This window comes from Phasianus colchicus, chromosome 6 (genome assembly GCF_987193195.1).
Source record: "Phasianus colchicus chromosome 6, bPhaCol1.hap1.1, whole genome shotgun sequence".
NCBI lineage: Eukaryota > Metazoa > Chordata > Aves > Galliformes > Phasianidae > Phasianus > Phasianus colchicus.
The window spans coordinates 32654034-32676764 of NC_143441.1; the positions used below are offsets into that span (position 1 = coordinate 32654034).

At 41.0% G+C, this 22731-nt stretch overlaps 2 protein-coding genes and 1 long non-coding RNA gene across 6 annotated transcripts in view; 1 reads left to right on the plus strand and 2 right to left on the minus strand.

Moving 5' to 3' along the window:
• Window positions 1-751: 751 nt before the first annotated feature.
• SRI (sorcin) lies at window positions 752-9635 on the plus strand. 2 transcript variants are annotated; one of them, XM_031614395.2, is made up of 8 exons: window positions 752-901; window positions 1778-1861; window positions 5423-5492; window positions 6134-6177; window positions 7207-7354; window positions 7498-7611; window positions 8279-8337; window positions 8937-9635. In XM_031614395.2, the coding sequence occupies exons 1-8, from the start codon at window positions 851-853 to the stop codon at window positions 8961-8963; spliced, it is 597 nt and encodes a 198-aa protein (XP_031470255.2). In that variant the 5' UTR covers window positions 752-850; the 3' UTR covers window positions 8964-9635. The 2 variants fall into 2 exon arrangements, with proteins under 2 accessions (XP_031470255.2, XP_089998969.1); XM_090142843.1 differs by lacking the exons at window positions 752-901; window positions 5423-5492.
• On the minus strand, window positions 1428-4451 carry LOC149917524 (uncharacterized). Its single transcript, XR_016467807.1, has 3 exons — window positions 4394-4451; window positions 4023-4170; window positions 1428-1515 (listed from the first exon to the last, which is right to left on the minus strand). It is a non-coding gene; the product is annotated as an uncharacterized LOC149917524 (long non-coding RNA).
• A 3898-nt stretch (window positions 9636-13533) lies between the features above and the next one.
• ADAM22 (ADAM metallopeptidase domain 22) overlaps window positions 13534-22731 on the minus strand; it is a 126658-nt gene continuing 117460 nt past the window's right edge. For all 3 annotated transcript variants that reach the window (XM_090142841.1, XM_090142840.1, XM_031614366.2), the window contains 2 exons: window positions 18600-18723; window positions 13534-17668 (listed from right to left, as the gene is read on the minus strand). In XM_090142841.1, the coding sequence (XP_089998967.1) occupies window positions 17648-17668; window positions 18600-18723 (145 nt within the window). In that variant the 3' untranslated portion in view covers window positions 13534-17647. The remainder of the gene's footprint in view (window positions 17669-18599; window positions 18724-22731) is intronic.

Here is a 22731-nt window from a genome sequence, read left to right on the forward strand (position 1 = left end):
ACATCAACAGCCCTTCCCTCATCTACCAGTCTGGAAACCCAGTCATAGAAGGAGATGAGGTTGGTCAAGCATGACCTGCCTTTCATGAACCCGTGCTGGCTGGGCCTGATCCCTTGGACACCACGCACATGCCGTGCGATCTCACCCAAGATGATTTGCTCCATTACTTTCCCCGGTACCGAGGTCAGGCTGACAGGCCTGTAGCTCCCCGGATCCTCCTTACGGCCCTTCTTGAAGATGGGAGTCGCATCAGCAAGCCTCCAATCCTCTGGGACCTCTCCAGTGAACCAGGAGCGCTGACAGATGGCCGAGAGCGGCTCGGCAATCACCCCCGCCAGCTCCCTCAGCACCCGAGGGTGTAGGCCGTCCGGTCCCATGGACTCGTGGCACTAACGATGCCGTAATGATGCCGCGATTCCGTGAAATAACGAATCACTGACTCCACGACCTTGGCGGTCGCTCCGCCGACACCACCCGACCCGCCCTGACCGCCGGCCGCGCCACAGCTCGGCGCTGACGCGAAAAGCGCCGCTCCCGGCGGCAGCGCGCCGCCCAGTCGCTCTAAGGAGGAAAAGCCGCCGCGGGGCCGGGGCCGGGGCCGTACCACCCCGAGCGGAGGGGCGCTGGGGGGGGCGGGAATCGCCCTCCGTTCCCTCAGCGCCTTGCGGCCTCGCCTCGCCTTGCTCGGCCGGCCCGTCGACAGGGAGCTGTCGGTTGCGTCGCGGCGTTGAAGAACCTCCAGGCGACTCTCTGCGGAGCCGGCGGCCCTCCCCTCGTTCCCCCCCGCCCCGACGCGGCCGAGTGTTTGCGCCGGGCGAGGCCGGGAGGGAGGGGCAGGTGCGAGCCGAAGATGGCGTTCCCCGGGCAGCCGGCGCCCGGCGGCGGTTACTATCAGGGCGGGGTGAGCGGGGCTGAGCCCAGGCGGCGGGCGGGATGAGGGGCGCGGAGCCGCGGGGCTCTCGGTGAGGGGCGGCGGGCCCTGGTGCGGTGCGGCAAGGCGCGATCCCGGCCCCGCGGAGAAGGAAGGGGCCACACCAGCGCCTGTCGGGGCGCGGAGGGGCTGAAATTGTACCAAGAGTACGTCAGAGCCGAGCGTGTGTGACACGCGTGCTTTCGGGGTATGGACGAGAGCTGCTCCGAAAGTAACGCCGCCCGTTTTATTGTGCTGGCCCACGGCGTCAGAGGCGGATGTTGGTGGCGTGACACAGAGGTTGAACCTTCCCACCAATATTCCATTGCGTTTTGTTGCCGTGTGACAGATGGCAGCAGGGGGGCAAGGCTGACAGAATGGCATCAGACGTGAAGTGCGGGTTGTAGCGAAGGTGTGCAACTGAATTCCTTCATGCAGGGGAAAATGGCACCCAGTGACATTCACTGACACTTGCTGGACGTTTGTGGAGATGAAACAGTGGGTGTGAGCGCAGTGAGTTGTGCATTTCAGCCGTGGTGACAGCAGCACTGGGGCACATCTGCCACACACCGGTTCTGCAGCAGCACACAGGCTCTTGTTCATCCCTAGTAAAAAAATACACAGTTAATGGCAGTGACTGCATTGAAAAATAGTATTTCATAGCTGAGAAATTTGCTCCATCAAAGGGTGTTATTGTGCTCTTTCTTTCTGTTGTAGTTTCCATGGAAACAAAGAGGAGGCATTACTTCCAGAGAGACCTCCATATATAAAAGCACAAGTTGATTCTTAAGTACAGATGTTATTATTTCATACACCTAGCTGAATCATTACTTTAAAATTAATACATTTTCTTCTTGATTTCTAAAGTATGGAGCTGCTCCAGGAGGCCCAGTATTCCCTGGACAGGCTCAGGATCCTCTGTATGGTTATTTTGCTGCAGTAGCTGGACAGGTAAACTTACAAAGTGTTATTTATTTCTTATTTTGGGAGGCAGTTATTTCTACATTGTGTTTCAGAAATGCCTAATTAGTGCAGCAGGGAGAGCTCCATGATTTCAAGTTGTTGATAAATAGTTGACTGTTCTTACTTACTCTGTCTGCTGAAATGCAATAGCACAGTTGAAGAGCTGGTTAGCATTATTCAATCTGCATAGTTACTGTATAGCTACATATCTGTACTGTATGAGATACAGCTGTGCATATGAACAGCCTGTGTATAGTTCCTGTATATGTGATGATTGCATATTACTTGAAATGTTGCAGCTGAATTGTGGCTCAGCCATTGGTTGGGAAATGCTGTTTTTGGAAAAGGAAGCCAGAAACAATGGGGACATCAGCTGTGGAGATGCTGTTACTAAAAGCAGGAAGTGCCAGTAAGAAAGAATATGATGAAATAGCTTAATAGGGTCATAACTGTAATGGCAGTCTGTACTTGAGCCAACATCTAGGTTTGCTTGTAGGACAGCATGGCTACTCTTTCAGAGCAAAGGGCATTCACAACTGTCTTCCCTTTGTAACTGTACACTGCATCTTTAATTTGTGGTTTCATGATATATGTTATTTTCATATATTTATGGTTGTTCCTGGAGATAAAGTTAGGAGCAAATCAGATTTATTGAGCCAGAAGTTCCGTCTATAACAAAGCTTTTTACTGCACACTTATAGAGTGTGTGGAAATGTAGAACTCTGCTCCTGAATCTCATATCCACAGGTACACGTAATGACAACATGGGGTTTAAATTCAGCAGACTTGCTCATGTTTAAGTTATCAGATTAAGACTGTAACTTGGGTTATGGCTTTTTGTTCACATTGTTATTCTTTTCAATTAATAATGCTTCTTTCAGTCTATACACTATTTCTCTAACACTGCATGTGCAAATATGTAGACCCTATATTTTTGTAGTAAAGGTAAACATTGGATTAACTAAACTGTTAATGTGTAAAGGCTCTACAGTAAGACAGAGTCTGGGCTGAATGATAATTTCCTGCCAGCTTAGGTGCTTCTGTATTCAGATGCCACCAGATTGTGTGTCAGGAATCAGCATTAGAGCCTGTAACTGATGCTGAGAAAATGAGTAAGGTCCTGATGAAAAGAAGAAGAGAGAGGTATCAGCACACAGAATGCAGCGCTATGGCAAGAGCTGGACTTAAGTACAGTATAGACCACTTCCAGACAGCTGGGGCCTGGTTACTGAAAACTAGAAAGCCAGTGGGTACAATCAAGTTATTACCTCAAGTATTTATGTTAGTACTCTAAATACCCTTTATTTGTAGAAACCATTCTTTACGGAAATAAATAGAGTAGCTTTTAAATTGTTTGATCCTTAGAATCAGAACAGTCTGTTCCAGGGACCAGTAGTTGTCCAGAAGCAAAAATTCTGTTAGGGAATCAGTGAAATCAAACAAATTATCAGTTGTTTTCACAGGCTAATACAAAAGTCTGCACAAAGCCACGTATCAAAATTCTCCAGTAGTCCTTGCTCTAGAACTAGTAACATCTTTTGTAATGGTTTGCCACTGTGTTGTTTTTATGCCTAATACAGAATGTTGCCTGAGCTTTCTTCTAAACTGCTTCTAGTAGTTTACAACAGAAATCTTGTCTTGATTTGATGAATTGCCTTTGTTTATGGAAAGAAGTCAAATCCTTATTATTGACTCCCTAAGAACTAATAATTTTTAATGTTTCCAAAGCCTCTGTGCCTTCTACAGTCTAGCTCTTTAAATTCTACTTTGAAAGATAAAGGCCAGGCCTTTTCATGGTAATGTAAACACGATCAAAAGATCATGCTTTTCTGTCTTACTTTCTACTCTGAAGTTATCCAGATCTGGCTTTTGTTTCAGAATACACAAGGGCTTTAAGGATACTTGCTTCTTAATATGCATGGCTAATTGAAATCATTGTTTCATGCTTTAATTTTCTTGTGAGTGTAATGTTTCTGATACAGTTGTACAGCTTGGGTGATGGAATACATTGGATGCAGTCCTCTTTTCCTGCTGCCATTAGTGTTGCATAGAATCAAAATGTTACCTTCCTTTTCTAGACCATGTCAAATGTCATTTAATATATTAACTATTCTTTTGCAAATAAATGATACTTCATTTACTTTCCTACCTGGAGGTTGGTGACCCTGCCTGCGTTAGGGAGGTTGAAACTTGATGATCCTTTGAGTCCCTTCCAACCCAAGCCATTGTATGATTCTACGATTTCTGACAGTCAGCTGGCTGCATCATTTTGACCATGCCATGCTATACCTCTATACCTAAAGAAAAAAGAAATTGAAAAAAATTTGTTTTAAGTATAAAGAAGTGTAAAGCATTAAATAACGAATAAAGAGTTGACTTAACATTGATTTTGGTGTCTGCAGATACAATGTTGTAGGGCAGAAGGAGGTGATGACATTGCCTTTTAGTAGGATAGAAAGCCTACAGAGCAATAGCAGGTTAAAAAAAAAAAAAAAAAACACAACACAAACCACAACTCACCCTCCTGCAGTAACAGCTCAAGAGAAGTGCAGCCTCTATCCAAAGAGATGCTGCTCCCTTGGCTGCTAACCCTTAAATGAGGGTGAGGAGGGATGGATGCAGGCTCCTCCCCTGCCAGTCACACAGATGCAATTCTTGCACCTGAGCTCCCTGTGTTAGCCATGCCTTCTCACCTTCTGCTCAGCCATTGGTTCTGGCCATGATCTGGCAATTCCACTGCAAATGTTCTGTCCTTGAATGAAATTAAATTACACTCACACTGTCTGTGAATTGAGCTTCATGTTGGTTTGTAGGGAGCATAGCGTAGAATTGCAGTTCTGCTTTGGTCAGATAACGTGATCAGTCGTGCTGTCCATGCCTTAGTAGTTGTTTTCTCTGTTTGGCCCCAAGAGGCGTACTTTGGAAGGACATTGTTTTCCAGATTGTTTGGATACATCTTTTTTGGTACTTGATTGTTCTCTTTTTTTTTTTTCTTTCAAAATAGTTTGCTTTCTGCTTGTGTTTGTTCTGCTAACAGCTTAGTATTCTCCAACAGCCTTTTTTCTTTCTTTCTCTTTCTCTTTCTCTTTCTCTTTCTCTTTCTCTTTCTCTTTCTCTTTCTCTTTCTCTTTCTCTTTCTCTTTCTCTTTCTCTTTCTCTTTTCTTCTTTAAATTTCTAAGTCTCGAGGCAGTCACAACAAGAGGATGTATACGATCTGGGTTCCAGGTTTTCTACTGTAGCAATGAAATCATAAATCTCTGAAGTGAAAGAAATATCCATTGAACTTTGAGGAAACCTGCCAATCCTGTTCATTTTTTGAGAACACTAAATGTGAAAGGTAGTGCATGTTGCAAAAGTATCAGCTGAAGAAACATCATTAGGGGTCATTAATAGCATTTTGACTTATAGCAGAAATAGAGACAGGTAATCAGTTGTTTCACAGAAAGATAAATAAATCAATGCCTATGGAAAAGGGAGTGGGTACTGGGAGTAACCAAACTGGGAGAGTGATTTAAAGCAATAGCTGATACATCTTCTGTTATCGAAAGGATGGACAAATAGATGCTGATGAGCTACAGAGATGTCTCACCCAGTCAGGGATTGCAGGAGCCTATAAACGTAAGTTAACAATTTAAACAAACAAAGCAACAATGCTAACTAATGCACTAATTCTTATCTCATCTACCAGAGAGTGCTTGCAGTTGTGCTTTCTTCAATTTCTTTTATTTGCATGGTGAAGAGGCTTCCTTTCCATATGGACTGCTTTAAAATGTAAATTCTCTATTTAGTTATGTGCACTTAGGGCTTCTCTTCAGCTGCCTTCGTTTTCTCCACTGCTGAGCTGTGCAGTTTTGGTTTGCAATGGAAGTTGAGCTTTGATACTGACCCAAACATTCTGTCCTGGGGCATAGCATTCCATTTACAAAATTGAGTGCAGTGAGTAAAGCACCTTGTTAAAATCACTTCTGTGCTAAAATATGAAGGATCACTTCGATTGAAACCCAAAACCTTTATGGATTGAGCTAAGAGCAAATTAATTTTCGATAGAATTTAAAGTGTCTCCAGATTGCTGTCAGTGTGTCTAACAAGTAATGATTAAAAGCTCTTATTTGGATCGAAACATGGGACGGCTTTGTACAGTGTAAGAGCTCATTTATATTGTATACACTACTTTATCTTATAACAAGGAACTTAAAGATAGATGAATAAAACTAAAATTGTCAAAATAATAATTATTTTCCTTCTTGTAATTTAAACAGCTTTCAACTTGGAGACATGCAGACTCATGATCTCAATGCTGGACGTATCCTTTGTTATGGAGCATAAACATTTAGCATTATGTAAGCGAAGATAAGAGAGTACCTGATGTTTTGGAAATGTTTTGTATTCAGCCTTCACTTGATATGTGTTGTGACTGAGGACTGCAACATTCTGTTCTTACGCATGTACATTTTTACAATTCTAATAAATCATTATCAGAATGATTTATATAAATCAGAATTCTAATAAATTAGTCTGTCAGCAGTTTTCTGACAAGTGACATCCCTCTAAGACCAGGGGGCTGTTTATCCATTGAATGTATGAAGAGTCAGGTCTGACAGCCCAGAACAGAGCCTTGTGCAAATAGCTCATTGTTCTTTTGAAACTGGACAACATGGTAATGTCCTGATGAATTAAGCATCTGTCCTATACAGGCTGGATATCATCTAAGGGCCTCCTAAATCCTGTTCCTTGAATGAATTCATTCAGGTATCTAACACTAGAGTATATGGCATTCAGCAGTACAGCCTATGGAAGATGTAGATATACTGTGCAGGGTCGAAGTATTTGGAGTTTTGTAGTTTAAACTTAGTCTGTAATGTTCAAATGTTTTGCTATTTAATAAGAAAGCGGGAATGAGACTGAGATGTCCAGTAACTTGGACAAACTGCTTGTGATACCAGAGATCTGATAATATTCTAATATTATTCCAACTTATTTTTTTGATTTGGCATCTAATTTTACTTCACATATGTATTAGTAGGAATTTCACTGCAGCAGGTAGAGGAGGAGTTTGTTAAGTGAGTCACATTCATAAGGTGTAAGTGAGAAGTGTGGATGGTGAGTCCTCTGACGTTTGGTTTTGGTCAGTGGCGTTACCTCTGGCGGTGCTGACGTGTGCTTCAGTTAGTTTGCCATCACAGAGGAAGTAATCACAAAATACTGTTACCAGTGACCTTCAAAGAAAGAGTTTTCATCTACAGATGATAAGAAAGCTGATTTCCATTTGACAGAGGGCCGTCTTTTTTTAATTTAGGAAGTTAAGGAACTTTTTTCTTAGCTTTAAAATCAGAGGGATATGTCTGGCACACTGGGATTTAATGAGTTTAAGGAACTGTGGGCTGTGGTCAATGGCTGGAAGCAACACTTTGTAAGTTTTGACAGTGATAGAAGTGGGACAGTAGATCGCCAAGAACTGGAGAAAGCCTTGACAAATATGGGTAAGTTGTGAAATTTCCTCACTGCTGGTGCTGAGTTCCAGCATTCCCCCATAACTATTGTCTTACTATAGAAACTGATGCATAATATTTCCAATAAAAATGTTCAGCTGTGTTAACGTACCTGTCTTTCTGTTGCCAAATAGGATTTAGATTGAGCCCGCAGGCAGTGTCTGCCATCACCAGGCGATACAGCACTCGTGGAAAGATTACTTTTGATGATTACATCGCCTGCTGTGTGAAACTCAGAGCTCTCACTGGTATGTCAGATTATAGCCTTGTTACCATCATCTCTGTAATACGTTTTTGTTTAATAAAATCTAATTACTCGGGTTTCTCGTGTTCAACTTTTATGTAACACATAATAAGTTTCTTTCAGTGGATTTTACAGGCAGAACCATAACAATTATAGATGATGATTATTGAAGTCCATGTTGAAAAAATGGACTAATATAGGGTTTGTTCCAGAGACTGGTAATGTTGTGTTATCAAAACTGGGAAACTGTATTTATTAATGGAACAGAAGGTGCTGTGGATGGCAAACATAGGGATCAGTTAAGTTTTGAAATGAATTTATTTGTTCTTGAGTTTTCATTCTTGTGACTTCAGCATATTTTTTTTCTTCCCTTTGCTTTGCTCTGCTTTACTTTCTCATTTTGTTCAGTCTTGAGCCTTATGTTTTGCTTTATAGAATCTAATCATAGAACCACAAGGTTGGAAAGGACCTACAGGATCATCTAGTCCAACCGTCCTCCCGTTACCCTTGCTACCACAAAAAATTGTAGTATGAGGATTAATACAAATGGTTGACTATTACAGTCAAGCTCTTGCAATAGTCATGTAGCTAAAATACAGTGAAAGTACAACACATTCTTAAAAATTGAGAAGTTCTTACCTATCTTTTGTTTTGTTTTAATATCTTTGCAGAATGTTTTAGAAGAAGGGACGCATCTCAGCAGGGTTTTGTGAATTTCCAGTACGATGATGTAAGTCAACTTTAAGGAATCAGTTAAACTTACGGGATAAAACTAAGCGAAAAATTAAAACTGAAATCAAACATGAATAAGTTCAGCTAGTGCCTCTTGCCTATGATAATAATATTACCTGAGAAGAAAGAGTTTTGGGGTTTCATTTCATTCCACTCTGTTGGAGTTCAGCTAGGCGAAAGGGTTGGAACTGAGTATTCTATTACAAAGTTCACACACATTTATAGAGATGTTTCCAAATTCATTATGAGTTTTCTGTGGGTTCCTTTACCAGTACAGTTTAAAAAGATGTAACACTTGCTAGCATCACTTGACTTTGTTTCTTTGTTTTAAGGCTTGGTAGGCATTTTTCCTGGGAAAGGCTGGGGGAGGTGGTGGTGTGGACACAACAAATGGTACTCTGTCAGCCTTGCAGGTCTTGGCTTCCTGGCTGTTTGTCTCTATGCAAGATAATCAGAACAGTACTTTCAAGTAGTTCTGTGTTGTTGTTGTTAAGGAGATAACTTTAATTGACTATTAGATAGTTTTCATATCTAATTACAAAGCTTTATTGCTCATGAACTGAGTTTGTCTAATAAGTGATTTATTTTTTTTTTCAGTTCATACAGTGTGTTATGAGCATCTAAATCAAAAGGGAAGGTGTGGATCACAATTATCATTCCAGTTCATGCTTTGCTTTGCCAAATTACTGCATGACTGTGTGCCTCAATATTGGAAATTACGTACTTTCTGAAGATATTGCTTGACATACTTATTCAGTTTTGATAATGAATATAAACTAATCATGCACTGTTATGTGTAACTTTCAACCTGTGACTATTAAAGATTTTTTATTTTCATGAACTTCTAAGACACAATGTGTAACAAAGATTACAGACATATTATGTTTTTCTGTGTTTATTTTTTTCCTATGATTCACTGAAAATTGTTTCCTGGTGAAAGCTACCACCCTCTGTCTTCAACAGTATCATGTAGGTGGCATAAGAGAATATTCTTTTGTCTTTGGCAATGCAAGATATGTAAAAACTGAAAGAGTTAGCTTTGGAAGGATTGTCTCTTGACTGTTAGAGCATCAGTAAAATTTAAGGTGCTTCTTTTGGCAGCTGGCCATTTTTAAGATGAGATCAGTGACACCATGCACTGAGTGTAAGACTGCCTGTTACAGCTCCTCTTAAACAGGAATAAAATAAAACATAGCAGAGAACTCTTCTGACAGTGTGCCTTTGTATAGGGGCATTTGTTTTAGTAAGATTCTTGCTCTCTTTGTGTCACTACATAAAACATTTTAAAACAAATAAGTGTGCCATGTCAGTTTATACATTACCTTTATCTATGAAATTTAAGTTGCCAGACTGCAGTCACGTGTCAGTTGGTGTTTTTCTGTCCTTCTCTTTAAACCCTAGCAAGTACCTTCCTGTCTTCATATGTTAACTAGCATACAGCATAGCTGTTGGGGTAGGGCAGGCAGGAAGCTGGAAGCTGGTGAGTGCTTAGCTGCTGGCTTGTGTCAGCCCAGCACAGGCCTGGTATGTTCATGAAAGAAAACATTAGGCAATAATGAATACAGCATTCTTGTAGATAAGTGTAACTTACTGATTGGTCTGAGACCCTAGAAGTTGTGTTATAGGTATGAAGTTATGCCATAAATCATGAGAATTGATGATGAAACCATACCTGGGAGTAAAATTGCACATGCAAATCAAAGCTTGGCTTGAAGAATGCACTTAGCTGATCTGTACCATGCAGAAATGGTTCAGCTTACCCACTTACTGTGGAAACAAGGAATTTCTTTACTTTGAAAAGTACCAAGGTGGGTATTGTTTTTGTGGTTTATTTGTTGCTTTTGAGAGAAAGGTGGGAGGTGTTATTTATATATTATTTATATGTTATACAGGAGAGGTTTAGGTTAGATATTAGGAGGAAGTTTTTCACACAGAGGGTGGTGATGCACTGGAACAGGTTGCCCAAGGAGGTTGTGGATGCCCCATCCCTGGAGGCATTCAAGGCCAGGCTGGATGTGGCTCTGGGCAGTCCGGTCTGGTGGTTGGCGACCCTGCACATAGCAGGGGGGTTGAAACTAGATGATCACTGTGGTCCTTTTCAACCCAGGCCATTGATGATTCTATGATGATTTGATTTTTGTTCAGCTTTTTTTTCCATGCTCTCTGGTGCAAGGAAAGAAGACCAAAACCAAGACCCCAAGTCTTCTTCCTCACTTGAATCAATCACCTACTGGGCTGCAAAGTGCTGAAAGAAGAATGGGAACCAACAGGGTTACCTTCATGGATCTTGTAAACACAAAACAGACAAAACTGTAAAGCAAAGTGTTCAAGAACCAGGAACAAATTCTAGTTTACCAAAGAAAGCACTGCCTTCCATTGCCTTCGCACTTAAAAAAAACCCTGGCAGAATACATTACTTTTTGCTTTTAAACATAATCAGTAAGGTTACCAAGGAGTGAGTACTACAGTGTTTTCATCTTTAAAAAGAAAAAAAAAAAAAAAAACCTTTGAAAATTGTTTCCCATTATGGTAGATTAAACAATAACTCAGAATTGAGGTTTTCTCTTTCTCAGAAGACAGTGAAAGAATCCTTATATGATGTTACTCATATAAGGATTCTTCGTGGGATGATTATTCTTGATCTTCATAGAAACAACTGGGAATGGTTTAAAATGGACATAGTTTTTCCAGGTTTTCAGGCATGCATGCCTAAGGAACAGCAGGACAGTAAGACCAAGACTGGGGAGCTTATAGGATTATTTTCAAACGTGTAATTTGAAGAACAGCATCTGCATTTTAGGCAACAGCCTTTTTTTTTTCTCCCCATACATTCAACACATTTTTTTTTCCAAAGAGATCTTTAAAACAGGATGTAAATGTGCTAAATACAATCATTTGAACAGTGAAGGAAAATACACACATGCTCTTTGTCATTGAAAGTCACTTTACTGATGTTACAATATGTTAGTAACATTGAAAACCACAGGCATTTGTATTAAATACTCTCATAGAAGTAGATATGTGATGCTGTTATTAAAAGTGAGCAGGAATTTAGAACCCCAGATTACAATGATCTTATTTTATAAAAAGCGACGTTTTGTTCAGCTACATGAAAGCCAGATTCATTCAACAGCCCAATGCCTGTAACGCTGATGATAAAAATATCACGCTCAAAGATGGAAGTTGTGAATTGCAGTGCTTCATTTTGGTGTTTGTCAAAATCTTATGTTTCTATTACATCACTTACAATTTTTAAAGGATTTTAACTAGCAAAGACAACAATATGATGTAGATTGGTTGTTTCTGCCAACCTCAGCCCAACCCCAACGGTGAAACAATTCTTGCCTTTCTGAATGTTTTAGCTGTCAGGGCTAGCAGGAGTGGAAAAATAGATAGCTTTCTCTTACAGCGATGTCCAGGATTAAGATCAACACAAAATGAAGCCAACTGGGAGACAGCACCCCAAAAGCTTTGCAGAAGGAAGTGATCATGTTGTAAAGACTGTTTTCTCCAGCGGATTAAAAATTCTGTAATGCTTTGCTATTCTGAAAAAAAATATTTTGCATTTATGCGACAATAAAAATAAGTACTGTATTCTATATAAAACACTACCTATTGGAATACATCTTTACCCTTAAGAAGGGAAAAATCAGGTTATATCCACAGTTTGAATATGTTCTGGGCTGTATTTCCAAGCATAAAATAGGCAGATTCTTTACACAGGCAGTGAGCAAGAATCCTTGTACCAATCACCAAAATAAGCCAGAATTTACTGTTATACAGAGCCTTGTATGATTAGCTGCTAGCACCACTATACTTACATGGTCAGTCAGGCCTATGTACAGAATTTCTAATTTGACTGTAAAAATAGACTCTCCGTGCTGAAATTAGAATATATAAGGTGTTAAGGCCCCGAGACTTTTTTCATAACCAAAACTTCTGTTTTTTCTTAGTTACAGGAGTAGAGAAACAGAAAAAAAATAGCTTGTTGCTTTGACACTTTCTGCTCCAGTAATGAAAAATAGCATGACACCTAGACTTCTTCCTTCAGAAGGCTGCTCTGCATTTCATTATCTTTCTGCTGCGCTCTATTGCCATTACAGCCATTGCAGCCTGTGTAACCAAAGTTTTCAAAGAGCTTAAAGGTGCTTTAGCTGAAGTACTTTTTAAAAAGAACTAAAAACAGCAGACACAGCAAGGTGAGCCAACTTAAAAGTCAGGTACAACATTTCTCGTATTCTGAACATCGTTTTGATTACTTGCCTGAGATAACACATTTATGTTGATGGTTGTAGTGTGTTTCTAACTAGTTGCAGCAAACTGCTCTGGGATGACACGGTACCACCTGCTGGCTGGAAGAGTTAATGTTTCCAAGGCTTAAGTTTTATCAGCGTTCATATCTGAGGCACCAGAAATACTTTTTGTAAGTTAACTTGGAAAATATTTGGGTCAGAGGAATGTTTTAGTGTCTCTGGGAGAATCCTATTTGTGCTGCAGCTATATCTGCACAGTCAGCTTCACTGTTTTCCGTTTTTCCTGCTCTGTCATAGTGTAACAGCTATGTGCACATGGAAACTTCACCCCACCCTGCAGACATGGGATGGCAGGCTATACAAACGTGCAGTTTGCTCATATTTGTCTCCAGGAAATCTGACAGAAGACAAATCCCATACTGCTGCTGAATATCACATGGTTTGGAAGCCATGCAAACAGTGGATCATCAGCAGTCTGATGGCTGATGCATTTGGAGCAAAAAAACCCTAACTTTGGAGACCAGAATGCTTAAGTTCTAAAAAAATGAGGTAAATTAACCTTACATTGTGGCTGATAAAATTGGCTCAAACATCGATAATGATGCAGATATTCAGATAGCTCACAGGAAGAATTAGATAGCCTTGAGACTTGGAGCAAGAGAAATGGGAGACAGCACAACTTTTAGGTTACAGTGATCAAAGAAAGAGACTTCTCCATCCAAAACACTAGAGGATGAGATGAAAACCTGGATGAAAACCACCAAATGGTTCTACCAGTGCAAATGAGACACGAGGCTCTTTCACCCATACTGTAACATGAGCAAAAGCACTGGAAAGACCTTCCCTAGGATGTCGGGTGGAAGGACAGCTATCTTGCAGCTTTTGTATCGTAGCTAACCAACAAGAGGCTGCTAGTGGATTTGGGAGTGCTTTTCAGTAGGAGTGGAAAGGGAATGGAAGAGAGGAATGGTGGAGAATTTCTGCATGCTGAGTTTTACACTGGAATTTGGTAAGTTTGCCTACGATGGCTAGATATGGGATTTAATAACAGAGCAATTGCTAAGAGCCCATCTATTATCACTTAGGCTTATGGAATCTCATAATTGTTTCATGTTATATCCTGTTGGCAAAATCTAACTTCATGTATTCTCTCATTCCAACAGATCCTTTAGCACATTGAGGATGTCCATGATACAATGACTGAAAAGTTGGTCTGCATTTATAATATATGCATGCCTGTATTAATGTACAGACTTACTCTTAGCCCTGGTTTTGAAAACAATTGTTTCAATTATGTTGACAAGACCACTCGGTCCATTTAAAACCAGCAAGTGATTCAGGTAAGAGGACTTCAGTACACTAGCTTGACACAATTTCTTTCTCTTTAATTTGGGCTATAGCCCAAAGGCCCATTTGTTCATTAGCATAATCAAAATTAACTAATGAGTACATCAGCTTAGCTGGGTCAACATATCATTAATCAGGAACAAAACTCTTAAAACATTTGGAAGTCACTGTCTTCAAAGATGCATCTCACACTTCTTATCAGGTAACAAAATTATATGTAAATTTTCAGTCCCAACCATTATTGGCAAATTGCCTGAGCGCATTCACCAAATGACAATAGCATGGATTAATGAAGTTCTCACCTCAACAAATCCAAAATTAGCAGGTAGATTTTTAGTCTTATTATTTGAATTATTTGAATAGAGCCTGTATTTTTCAGTCTCCATCCGTTAGTGATATTAATTTTATTTTAAATATCACACACTTCTCCCACATGTTGAAATACAAGACTAGGATTAGTTTAGCTCATCTCGCTGTTTGTATGCTCGTTTGGACAGGTAATTATAAGGTATCTGAGAAGAACTGATAACCTCCCCATTTCAATGTATCTGGATATTCAGCACAGCTGGCAAAAACAAGCCTGAGTCTGAAAGAGTCAAAATGACTGAGCTATCTTACTAACTGTACAAGTACTCTGTTACAGACTACATGAGAGATTATGCAGCTATTTATATTGCTATTGCCAGTGTAACTAATTACTGTGGGTAAACATATTTGCAGTCATCTTCAAGGTTACTAATCTGGCAGCTTTCAACACATTTTAAAAGTAGGAAAGCACAGAATGAAAGCAAACAACTTCCTCTTTGGCCTCCATTGGCATTGGAGGCTTTCAGAGTCATACACGTTCAGGTTTTGTGACGTGACAAAATCTCCAGGCTGCCAACTTAATGCGTGATTTTCTGCAGAAGAATTCTAAAAAAAAAAAATGAACGTTTTGTGATGTTCTCACTCTAGACAATCAAAGTGAAAGTCAATGTTTATTAAACTCAGAAGTCATAACTAGACTTCCAGTTACTACATATCTCCAAATGTGACACAACTGGATCATGATATGCTACGAATGTATTATACCAAAACACGTAAGAAGCAGTAAGTACATAGTATGCTGAAAATACAGTCAGGAGAGCCATTTGTTTTTAAAACAAGAAGCTATGAACATTACACAAACAGCCAATATGTTACATCCAGTTCTGTTTGCCAAATCTTGCTGCTTCTTGATAAGGCAGAATGTAAAGGGAAGAGTAAAGGGTGGTGAGTATGAAATATGCACAGAAATCTAACAACATTATTCAAAATCACATGCTAGTTTGTAACCAAACAAAATATTGTAAAAGGCACGTGATGAACAGTCCAGTTATTAGAGACAAAATACTAAGACAAAAGGGGAAAGCAGCTTAGAGGCAACAGAATAACAGAGAGGCTATTGGGTTAGCATAATTTCCTAATTGAGGTGAACTCCTTGAGGGTTCTGCTCGGTTTCCAGTGGAATCGATAACAGACTTCTATCGATTTCAGGTGATTATGGCTCAGGCCCCAACTTCATGAGCTATGCACTATCAACTACTTTTAATCCAGTTACCTACACTCAAAGTAAATCTTTGCAAAAAATATTCTTCTGTGCTGATAGCTATTCACTCTTCACAAAAGTGCAGAATCTTTTCCTAAAGCAATTACTAGTGGCTGGCTCATTCAACACATTCTGTCTTGTACTTTGTACTCACTCATATTTGCCTTTTTATAAAATACTTACCAGAACCTGTTGACTGTGAAGGTAATCACTGGAACTCCAAGGTCAACATTTTGTTACAATCCAACACACAGCCTGATCATAAAATATAGTGCTTCTAAAAATCTTATATATTTTATAGTTGCTGACATCTTAAAACATTTCTTAATTTAATCTTACATATATCCAACTTTATTCACTTACTTAAAAGTTAAAAAAATATATTAAGAGGCTGAAAGTGTTGGCTTTACTTCTTAAAGGAAATGCATGAAAGAGGTAGAAGATTCAGAAACACTGCGGATGTTCCCATCAGGATAATATCTAATTGATAATTCAGCTGTTGGGCAAGGTATTCAATTGCACCATACAGAATCAGGTGTGTTGTTCTGTAATGGTACTGTTTGAAGCTAGGAATTGATCATTTTTGGAGAGCTGGAGAATTATAGATTGATTTAACACAGTCCAGTTTTCTTACCGAATGGAAATGTCCACTGTTGTATTATAACAGACACCCTTTAGAAGTCTCAGTATTCAAAAGCTAACTATCCATTGATTCGGGAGACCAACATCTCCATGGTAAAAGTGTTGGAATTTTTTTCCATTTTTTCTGGCTAAACTCACTGGTACTCAGTTTATGGCCACTCAAACATTTCAAGGGGACATCAGAGGCAGCAAGCAGAGCAATCGAGCACATGATAAAGGAGACTCCACAAACAAATGAAAAGACAGCAATGACACTGGCCACTTGCCCAGCATTGGTATTATCTAGTGCAGTGAAATTGTTAGGTTTCTCATAAGTTACACTGTCTCATCCAAACCAGCATCTGAAGTGCTCTATCAGAAATACACAGCAAATCTTGCCAGAGGACTTCACATCACCACATCCTGAATTGAGTTTGTAGAAGTTATTCCCAGATTTCCAGGAAGTTTGTACTGCATGTTAGTTCGAGGCTCTGTCTCTGTTGTCTACAGGATCGTTCCTGATCGCCCCAGTGTTGGGTTGGGTCATCTCACTGAACAGCGCTTTTTGGCTGCTTCCCCTTACGATGATTTAAGACAAAGTGCCACCGTACCGGTTCCTGCATTCCACCATACAATTGAGATTGTCGGTTACTTAGAAGATAGTACAGATTTTGGTCAAAAACCAGTTTCTGTGACATGGTTTTACAGTACTGTACTTTCTGTATTTCCAAAGTTGTCTGCTCAGATATTAGAAAATTTGAAGTGTGATGATGTTAGTCATGTTTCTTTAGGCATTTGGCAAAATACACTTATGTATAATAGCTATTTTTGACATTATCAAATGTTTACATATATACAATCTGTATACTGAGATTATAAACACTTAAGGTTAAAAAAAAAAAAAAAGATATAATCCTTGTTTGTTTGATGTTTAGATTCAAAGAGTTGCTTTTCAAAGCTTGAAATCCTGTAAAAAAAAAAATCCTATATTTCTTACTCCTGCATGCTAATTTCTACTACAGTATGTTGTTTATCCCTTACATGTGGAAAGTAAAGAACACAAGGTTCATGCACACAGCGTACAAGTTTACATCGGCCAGCTTCTCCTGAGTGCGCGTTCCCAAGGCCGGTCAGCGTGACCTGGAGCTGCACTAAGCCAAGGGAAAACCCCAACCCTCTCCCAGGCGGGATGTGGGGTGAGCGTGTCTGGTACCGTGCGGAACAGCCTCGTCACATCCATCTAATGGTCCCCTGGTAGGTGGGATGGTTTGGGTTGTTCTTTACATTAAGTCTGTAAAATTCTGCTTGATCAAAAAACAAGAAGGGAAAAAAAAAAAAAGAAAAAAAGAGACTGCTTTTTCCCTTCCAGATGAGAGGAGGTTCTCACTGTGGTCACGGGCATCTGTGTTGATCTTTTGAACTGTCTGAAGAGCAGATGAATGTGCAACGACTCAGTGGTGCTGAGTTTGTACAGAATTTAAAGTAAAAAGTTCTTGCGTCATCCCAGGAAAATGGTGCAGCTAAATGGAAGTCTCCCATAGCTGGAGAGGCAAAAAAGGGACACAAACACACATTATACACAAAGACACACACCCAAGCGGTGTGATTGGGCAAGGCAGCCCCAAAGACCGGAAAGCCCCCACACTGACTGCCTGGAGCTGTCCATTGGCCCAGGCAGACCCTTTGCTCATTCCACACATTGGGTATGTTCACACACACGTCAGCAGGCCTGGTGCTCCCCACACATTGAGCATCACCGTGCTGCCCCAGGCCACTCCCTGCCCAGCACAGGGCATAGGCAGAGCCTGCAGCACCCACCTGCAGCATTCCACTCAGTTCTTTCTCAAATAAAAGGACGGAGAGCAGTGGTGGAAATCACATCACAAGCTATCACAGGCAACACACCCAAAGTAAATTTTAGAGGAGTTTAGCTCATTCAAATATCCGCTGTCTGGGCTGACTGAGAATTTGCACTGCCTCTTGGTCGCAGCTGGAAATCTTATTCCAGAAGTTTCAACCCACCTTGAGGAGCAGAAAAAGCCCTTCCAGGTCTACCAGGGCATGATGCATGCCCCTTGCATCCCGCTCAGCTGCAGCTTATTCACCTTTCCATCATGCTGGAAGGAAGCCATCTCCCAACCCAGATGAACATCTCTGGCTGTTTCAAGGAGGGGAGCCAGACTGCTCTTCTCAGCCCAGAGGCTGCCCCAGGCAAGCTTCTAGCTTGAAATAGAAGTACTGAAATCTGGGCTTGAGGTGTGAATGCCACCTAAATAAGTGTCTATAAACACAGCCTCCAAGACTGCTCTAATCTGTGCCAGAGGCTCACCCTTCAGCAGCTGCTTGAGCTACAGATCTGGGGAAACACTAGTTCTGCTCTCACTGTTTCTCAAAGATCTGTCTCACTTCCCTTTTGCAGAGCTACCAGTAAATTACACCAGCAACAAAAATGCAGTGAAGAGGAACACATACCCTGGCACTTTGCCTGTTTGCTTTCTTCTCCTCGTCAGGAAGTGGAGGCATTGGGTAAGGGTATTTTCTGCTGGACGCAATAGATCCAGTGGATGAAGATGGAGACTTTGCAGGCGACAGTGTCCTGAGATGTTGAAACACAAAATAAATGTCACGGCTTCGGGTTCCAGCACTGCAACAGCAACTGCCATTACTCTGAGGCTTGATTCAGAACCAAGTATGTTGTCTATTATTACTTTGATATTGGGGGAACAGAGTTCTTTGATCAGTAGTCTAATCATTTCATGACTATAAACAAAGGTATTTATAGCTCTCAGGAACACTGGAGGAAAAAATAAGATATCCTACTTATTAGAATCGTATTGCAAATGATTTTAAACTGATTTACATGCTAATGTAATTAATCATTTTAAAATTAACAGAACTAAAAGACATAGTGTTATGAATCCTAAAGTGAAGCAGTCATAGTATAAATACAAACTGAACAATGTTTTCTGCCAGTGGATGACTAAATGGCAATTATTAGATATTAAACTTATCTTACACACCTTCTATGTTGATACAAACATAGCAAATAAATCTATTATCTTACAACAAATGCATTAATTTACACATACGCATGCACTTGGAGGCCAAACTGTTAGTTGTGAAGGAACAAAGGCATATACAAAGTGCTAATAACAAATTATTGGACATGCAAGCATCATACAGTGCATATTGTTCCAGCCAAAGAAAGAGTCTGATGAGAATATACAAAAATGGACTGATTAGTCAATGGCAATCAGCATTTCTGTACAAGGTGAGTAGAGTAAGCAAGAGCAAGGAAATGTTTGAATCACATGAAAGGCATTCGTTTCGAGTCAATAAGGTAGCAGCACATTATTGACTGAAATTTTATACCCAAGAAAAAACTCTAATGCTTCTCATTTGAGAATCTGCACTTTTCCCACTTGAGAGGTTCCTATTAGGCTCAAAATCTGGGCAGAATAAAAGGGGAAAAAAAACCAACAACAGCCAAAGCTCAAAGTATAAAATGAGAGCCCCCCTTAGCCTTTTGCTCTGTTCTGCAAACTGAGGGCATTTTTCTAAGGAGGTCTCCCATGAGTGCAGGTACATCTCCCAGAGCCTCCCTGAGCACTGCTGCCTACTATTTTCTGTGTGTCTCTGAGATGGAAGCACTCCCTCAGTCCCCTCAAACAGACTTCCAATCCCCACACACACAGCAGGGGCTGAGCAGCTGTAAGCCCCGGTGCTGAGCATTACTACCAACATCATGGATAGCAAGGAGCCCCAGGGAGCAGCCCTGGCTGACAGCTGATGGTCTTGCCTCTGGAATCTGTAGGACTAGGTCCTTCTGTCTAGAGAGGGCTATAGGCAAGCCAGAGGATCTTTTGTGTTTGGAACTCTCTTGTACCTTTAAATAATTCTTTTTATTTGGACTATCACGTTGTTTTCTTGTGTCTGTAACTCCCTACAACAGCACATTCTCTTGTCTGCCATACAAATAATGATTGATGCCATGGGCAACGACGTGTCAATGGAAGTTACATGGTGACAGCTCTCCAGTTTGGCTCATGATGCTCTAATGCCTCACGCCATAGCCTCTAAACAGCAATTAGAAATTTGGAGTCAGTACAATTATTCAAACATTGAAAAACATATCCTTAACATGTGCACTTTGATCATCCATTAAGATGAACTGGACATTTTCAGGAAAAAAAAATTAAATAACTACTGCTCTGTAAAACAGGAAATTCATCTGTCCAGCATCACAGATCTGGGCACCAAACTGCAAAGCAACAGAACAGGTTATTTCTCAAAGAAATCCAGGGAAAGGTTCTCAGTGGTAACCTGCCCAGTGCTCTGCTGCTCACTGACCTACAAGTTCTCCATCTGTGCCAAATCTGGACAGAAAAAGATTGCTAAAAATAATATTAATGGATATAAATTCAAAAAAAATAAGGAGAGAAAGAAGGTGGAAAGACAAGGCAAGCTGATTCTACAGATTATTAGTAATCTCTTCATTTGTGGATTTTGCCTAACAGCTTCAGCAGGATTTAAAATCTTGATGGGTAAAGTTCTAATGATGCACCTGGAGATTAGAAGCAAAGAACCAAGCATGTTAGATCTCACTTGGTAATTCCTATGAGAAAGCTGTTTATCTGTGCAGATATTATGACTGTCTCTTGCATTACCATAGGCTCTTCCTATGGGTAATTTTGGCATCACAAGAATAGGCTGTGGCAACAAGGAAAGCCACAGCCAATCTACCCCTACATTAACACTAATAGGAGACCCTGGAAGGAGCAACTTCCTCCCAGGAATGGGGCATCTGGAACCTTTCCCTTCAGAGCAGGTCATCTGAGTGAGACCCCAGCATCCAGGTGACTGTAACTCAAAACCTGGGCAGCAACTTCTAGCCTTGATTTCTTAGAAAAGAGAAGGAAATTGGAATGAATGTCTGTAGAAGCAGACAAATCAGCTGTGATACACCTATGATTAGCTAACCAGATACTAGCTGCCTGCTCACTCACTGAACACAAGGTGTGCAGAGCTACTGGGAAAGAGTCCTCAAGTGAGCACCTGCAGAGAGCCCAGCTGGATTCATACTGTTGGAGTCACTGTGTGGGCCAGAGGAGAACCATGGAGATGTTAAGAAACCTGGAGCACCTCTCCTATGATGACAGGCTGAGGGAGCTGTGTTTGTTCAGACTGGAGAAGAGAATGCTCTGTGAAGATCCCATTGCAGCCTTCCAGTACTTAAAGTGCTCCATCCTTGAAAGCATTCAAGGCCGGTTTGGATGGGGCTGAGGCAGCCTGAGCTGGTGGGAGGAAGCCCTGCCCACAGCAGGAGGCTGGGACTGGGTGGGTTTTAAGGTCCCTTCCAATTCAAGCCATTCTGCGATTCTACAGTTCACCCATGTGTGCTACATAAAGTTTTCCGCTGCAGTCAGCAGAGGCCTCCCAGGTGACCGCCTAAACTGGCAGCTTTTAGAGCAATATGCCAGTGGTAAGAGAGGAGAATTCTCCTTCTTGATGCAGTAGTGGAATTTTATCCTATACTGTAGGGAACTAATATTTTAAAGATTTGGAGGAAAGAGAACAAATTGCCCAAAATGGAAGTGCTTTTAAAAAATTATCTGAAACTCCTTACAAACATGATGCTGCCATTTTGGAATGTTTGGAAGCTCCAATGTAGCTGCCTCCATTCCTTCCTCTCAGCCCCGCTCCGTGCTGCCCACTCACCTACAGTCTGCACACGTAATCAATGTGCACATCACTGCTTGCCTGCATGCGCAGTGCGTGCATCCTCCTCGGAAACTTTTCAGGACAAACACAACAAGGAATGCAGTTGCACACTTAAAGAAATGACCTTGCCCTCTCCACAAAGGCTCCTGACACTTATTTCTCCTATAGAGTTAGGTGCTGGGTTTTGTCATCTTTTGTCTCATCTATGGAGACTGTGAGTATCATCAGAAGTCATCAAGTGCATGCCCACAGATCTGAGGATGCATCTTGCGTAACAAATGTAGTTCGGGTTTCTTGATCACCCTTCAGGTTCTGCCCTGCAATTGTGTATGTGCTGTGTATCCCAGATTTACATGTACTTTAAATGAGAAAGAGCCAGAAATGACCTTTCTCATTTATGGGGTGGAAGAAACAGCATTCAGGGACACTTGAGGGTAATGCCAGGGTTAAAAGGAAGGCAAAACTAGATGGTTTTGGTCAAGGGAGGGGTCCATTCAGCTTTCATTGGGGTTTTAGTTCTCTTGCTATCACATCCATTAGCTTTCATGCCAAACACTGCTTCCAGCTGACCCTATACAAGAAACTATGAAAGCAGCCCAACCTCCAGCAGAGTTTTGGAGGTTTTACCACCAACCTTGAATGAAGCCATGCACCTAACACGTTGTAAGGACCTCATTACTGATCAGGAAGCAAGATGCCTACAGTGTCATCTTGTTGTCTTCCTGTTGTACAAGCTGAAACTAAACACGTGGGGAGATTGCTGGGGTCCAGAAGATGCTATGGAGCTGCAGGATGCCTGCACATGCTCCTTGGCAGACAGACATCTGCCTGCTCTGCCTTCACTTATCCTAAATGGGGGAAATCCTGGCACTGTACGCTGTCC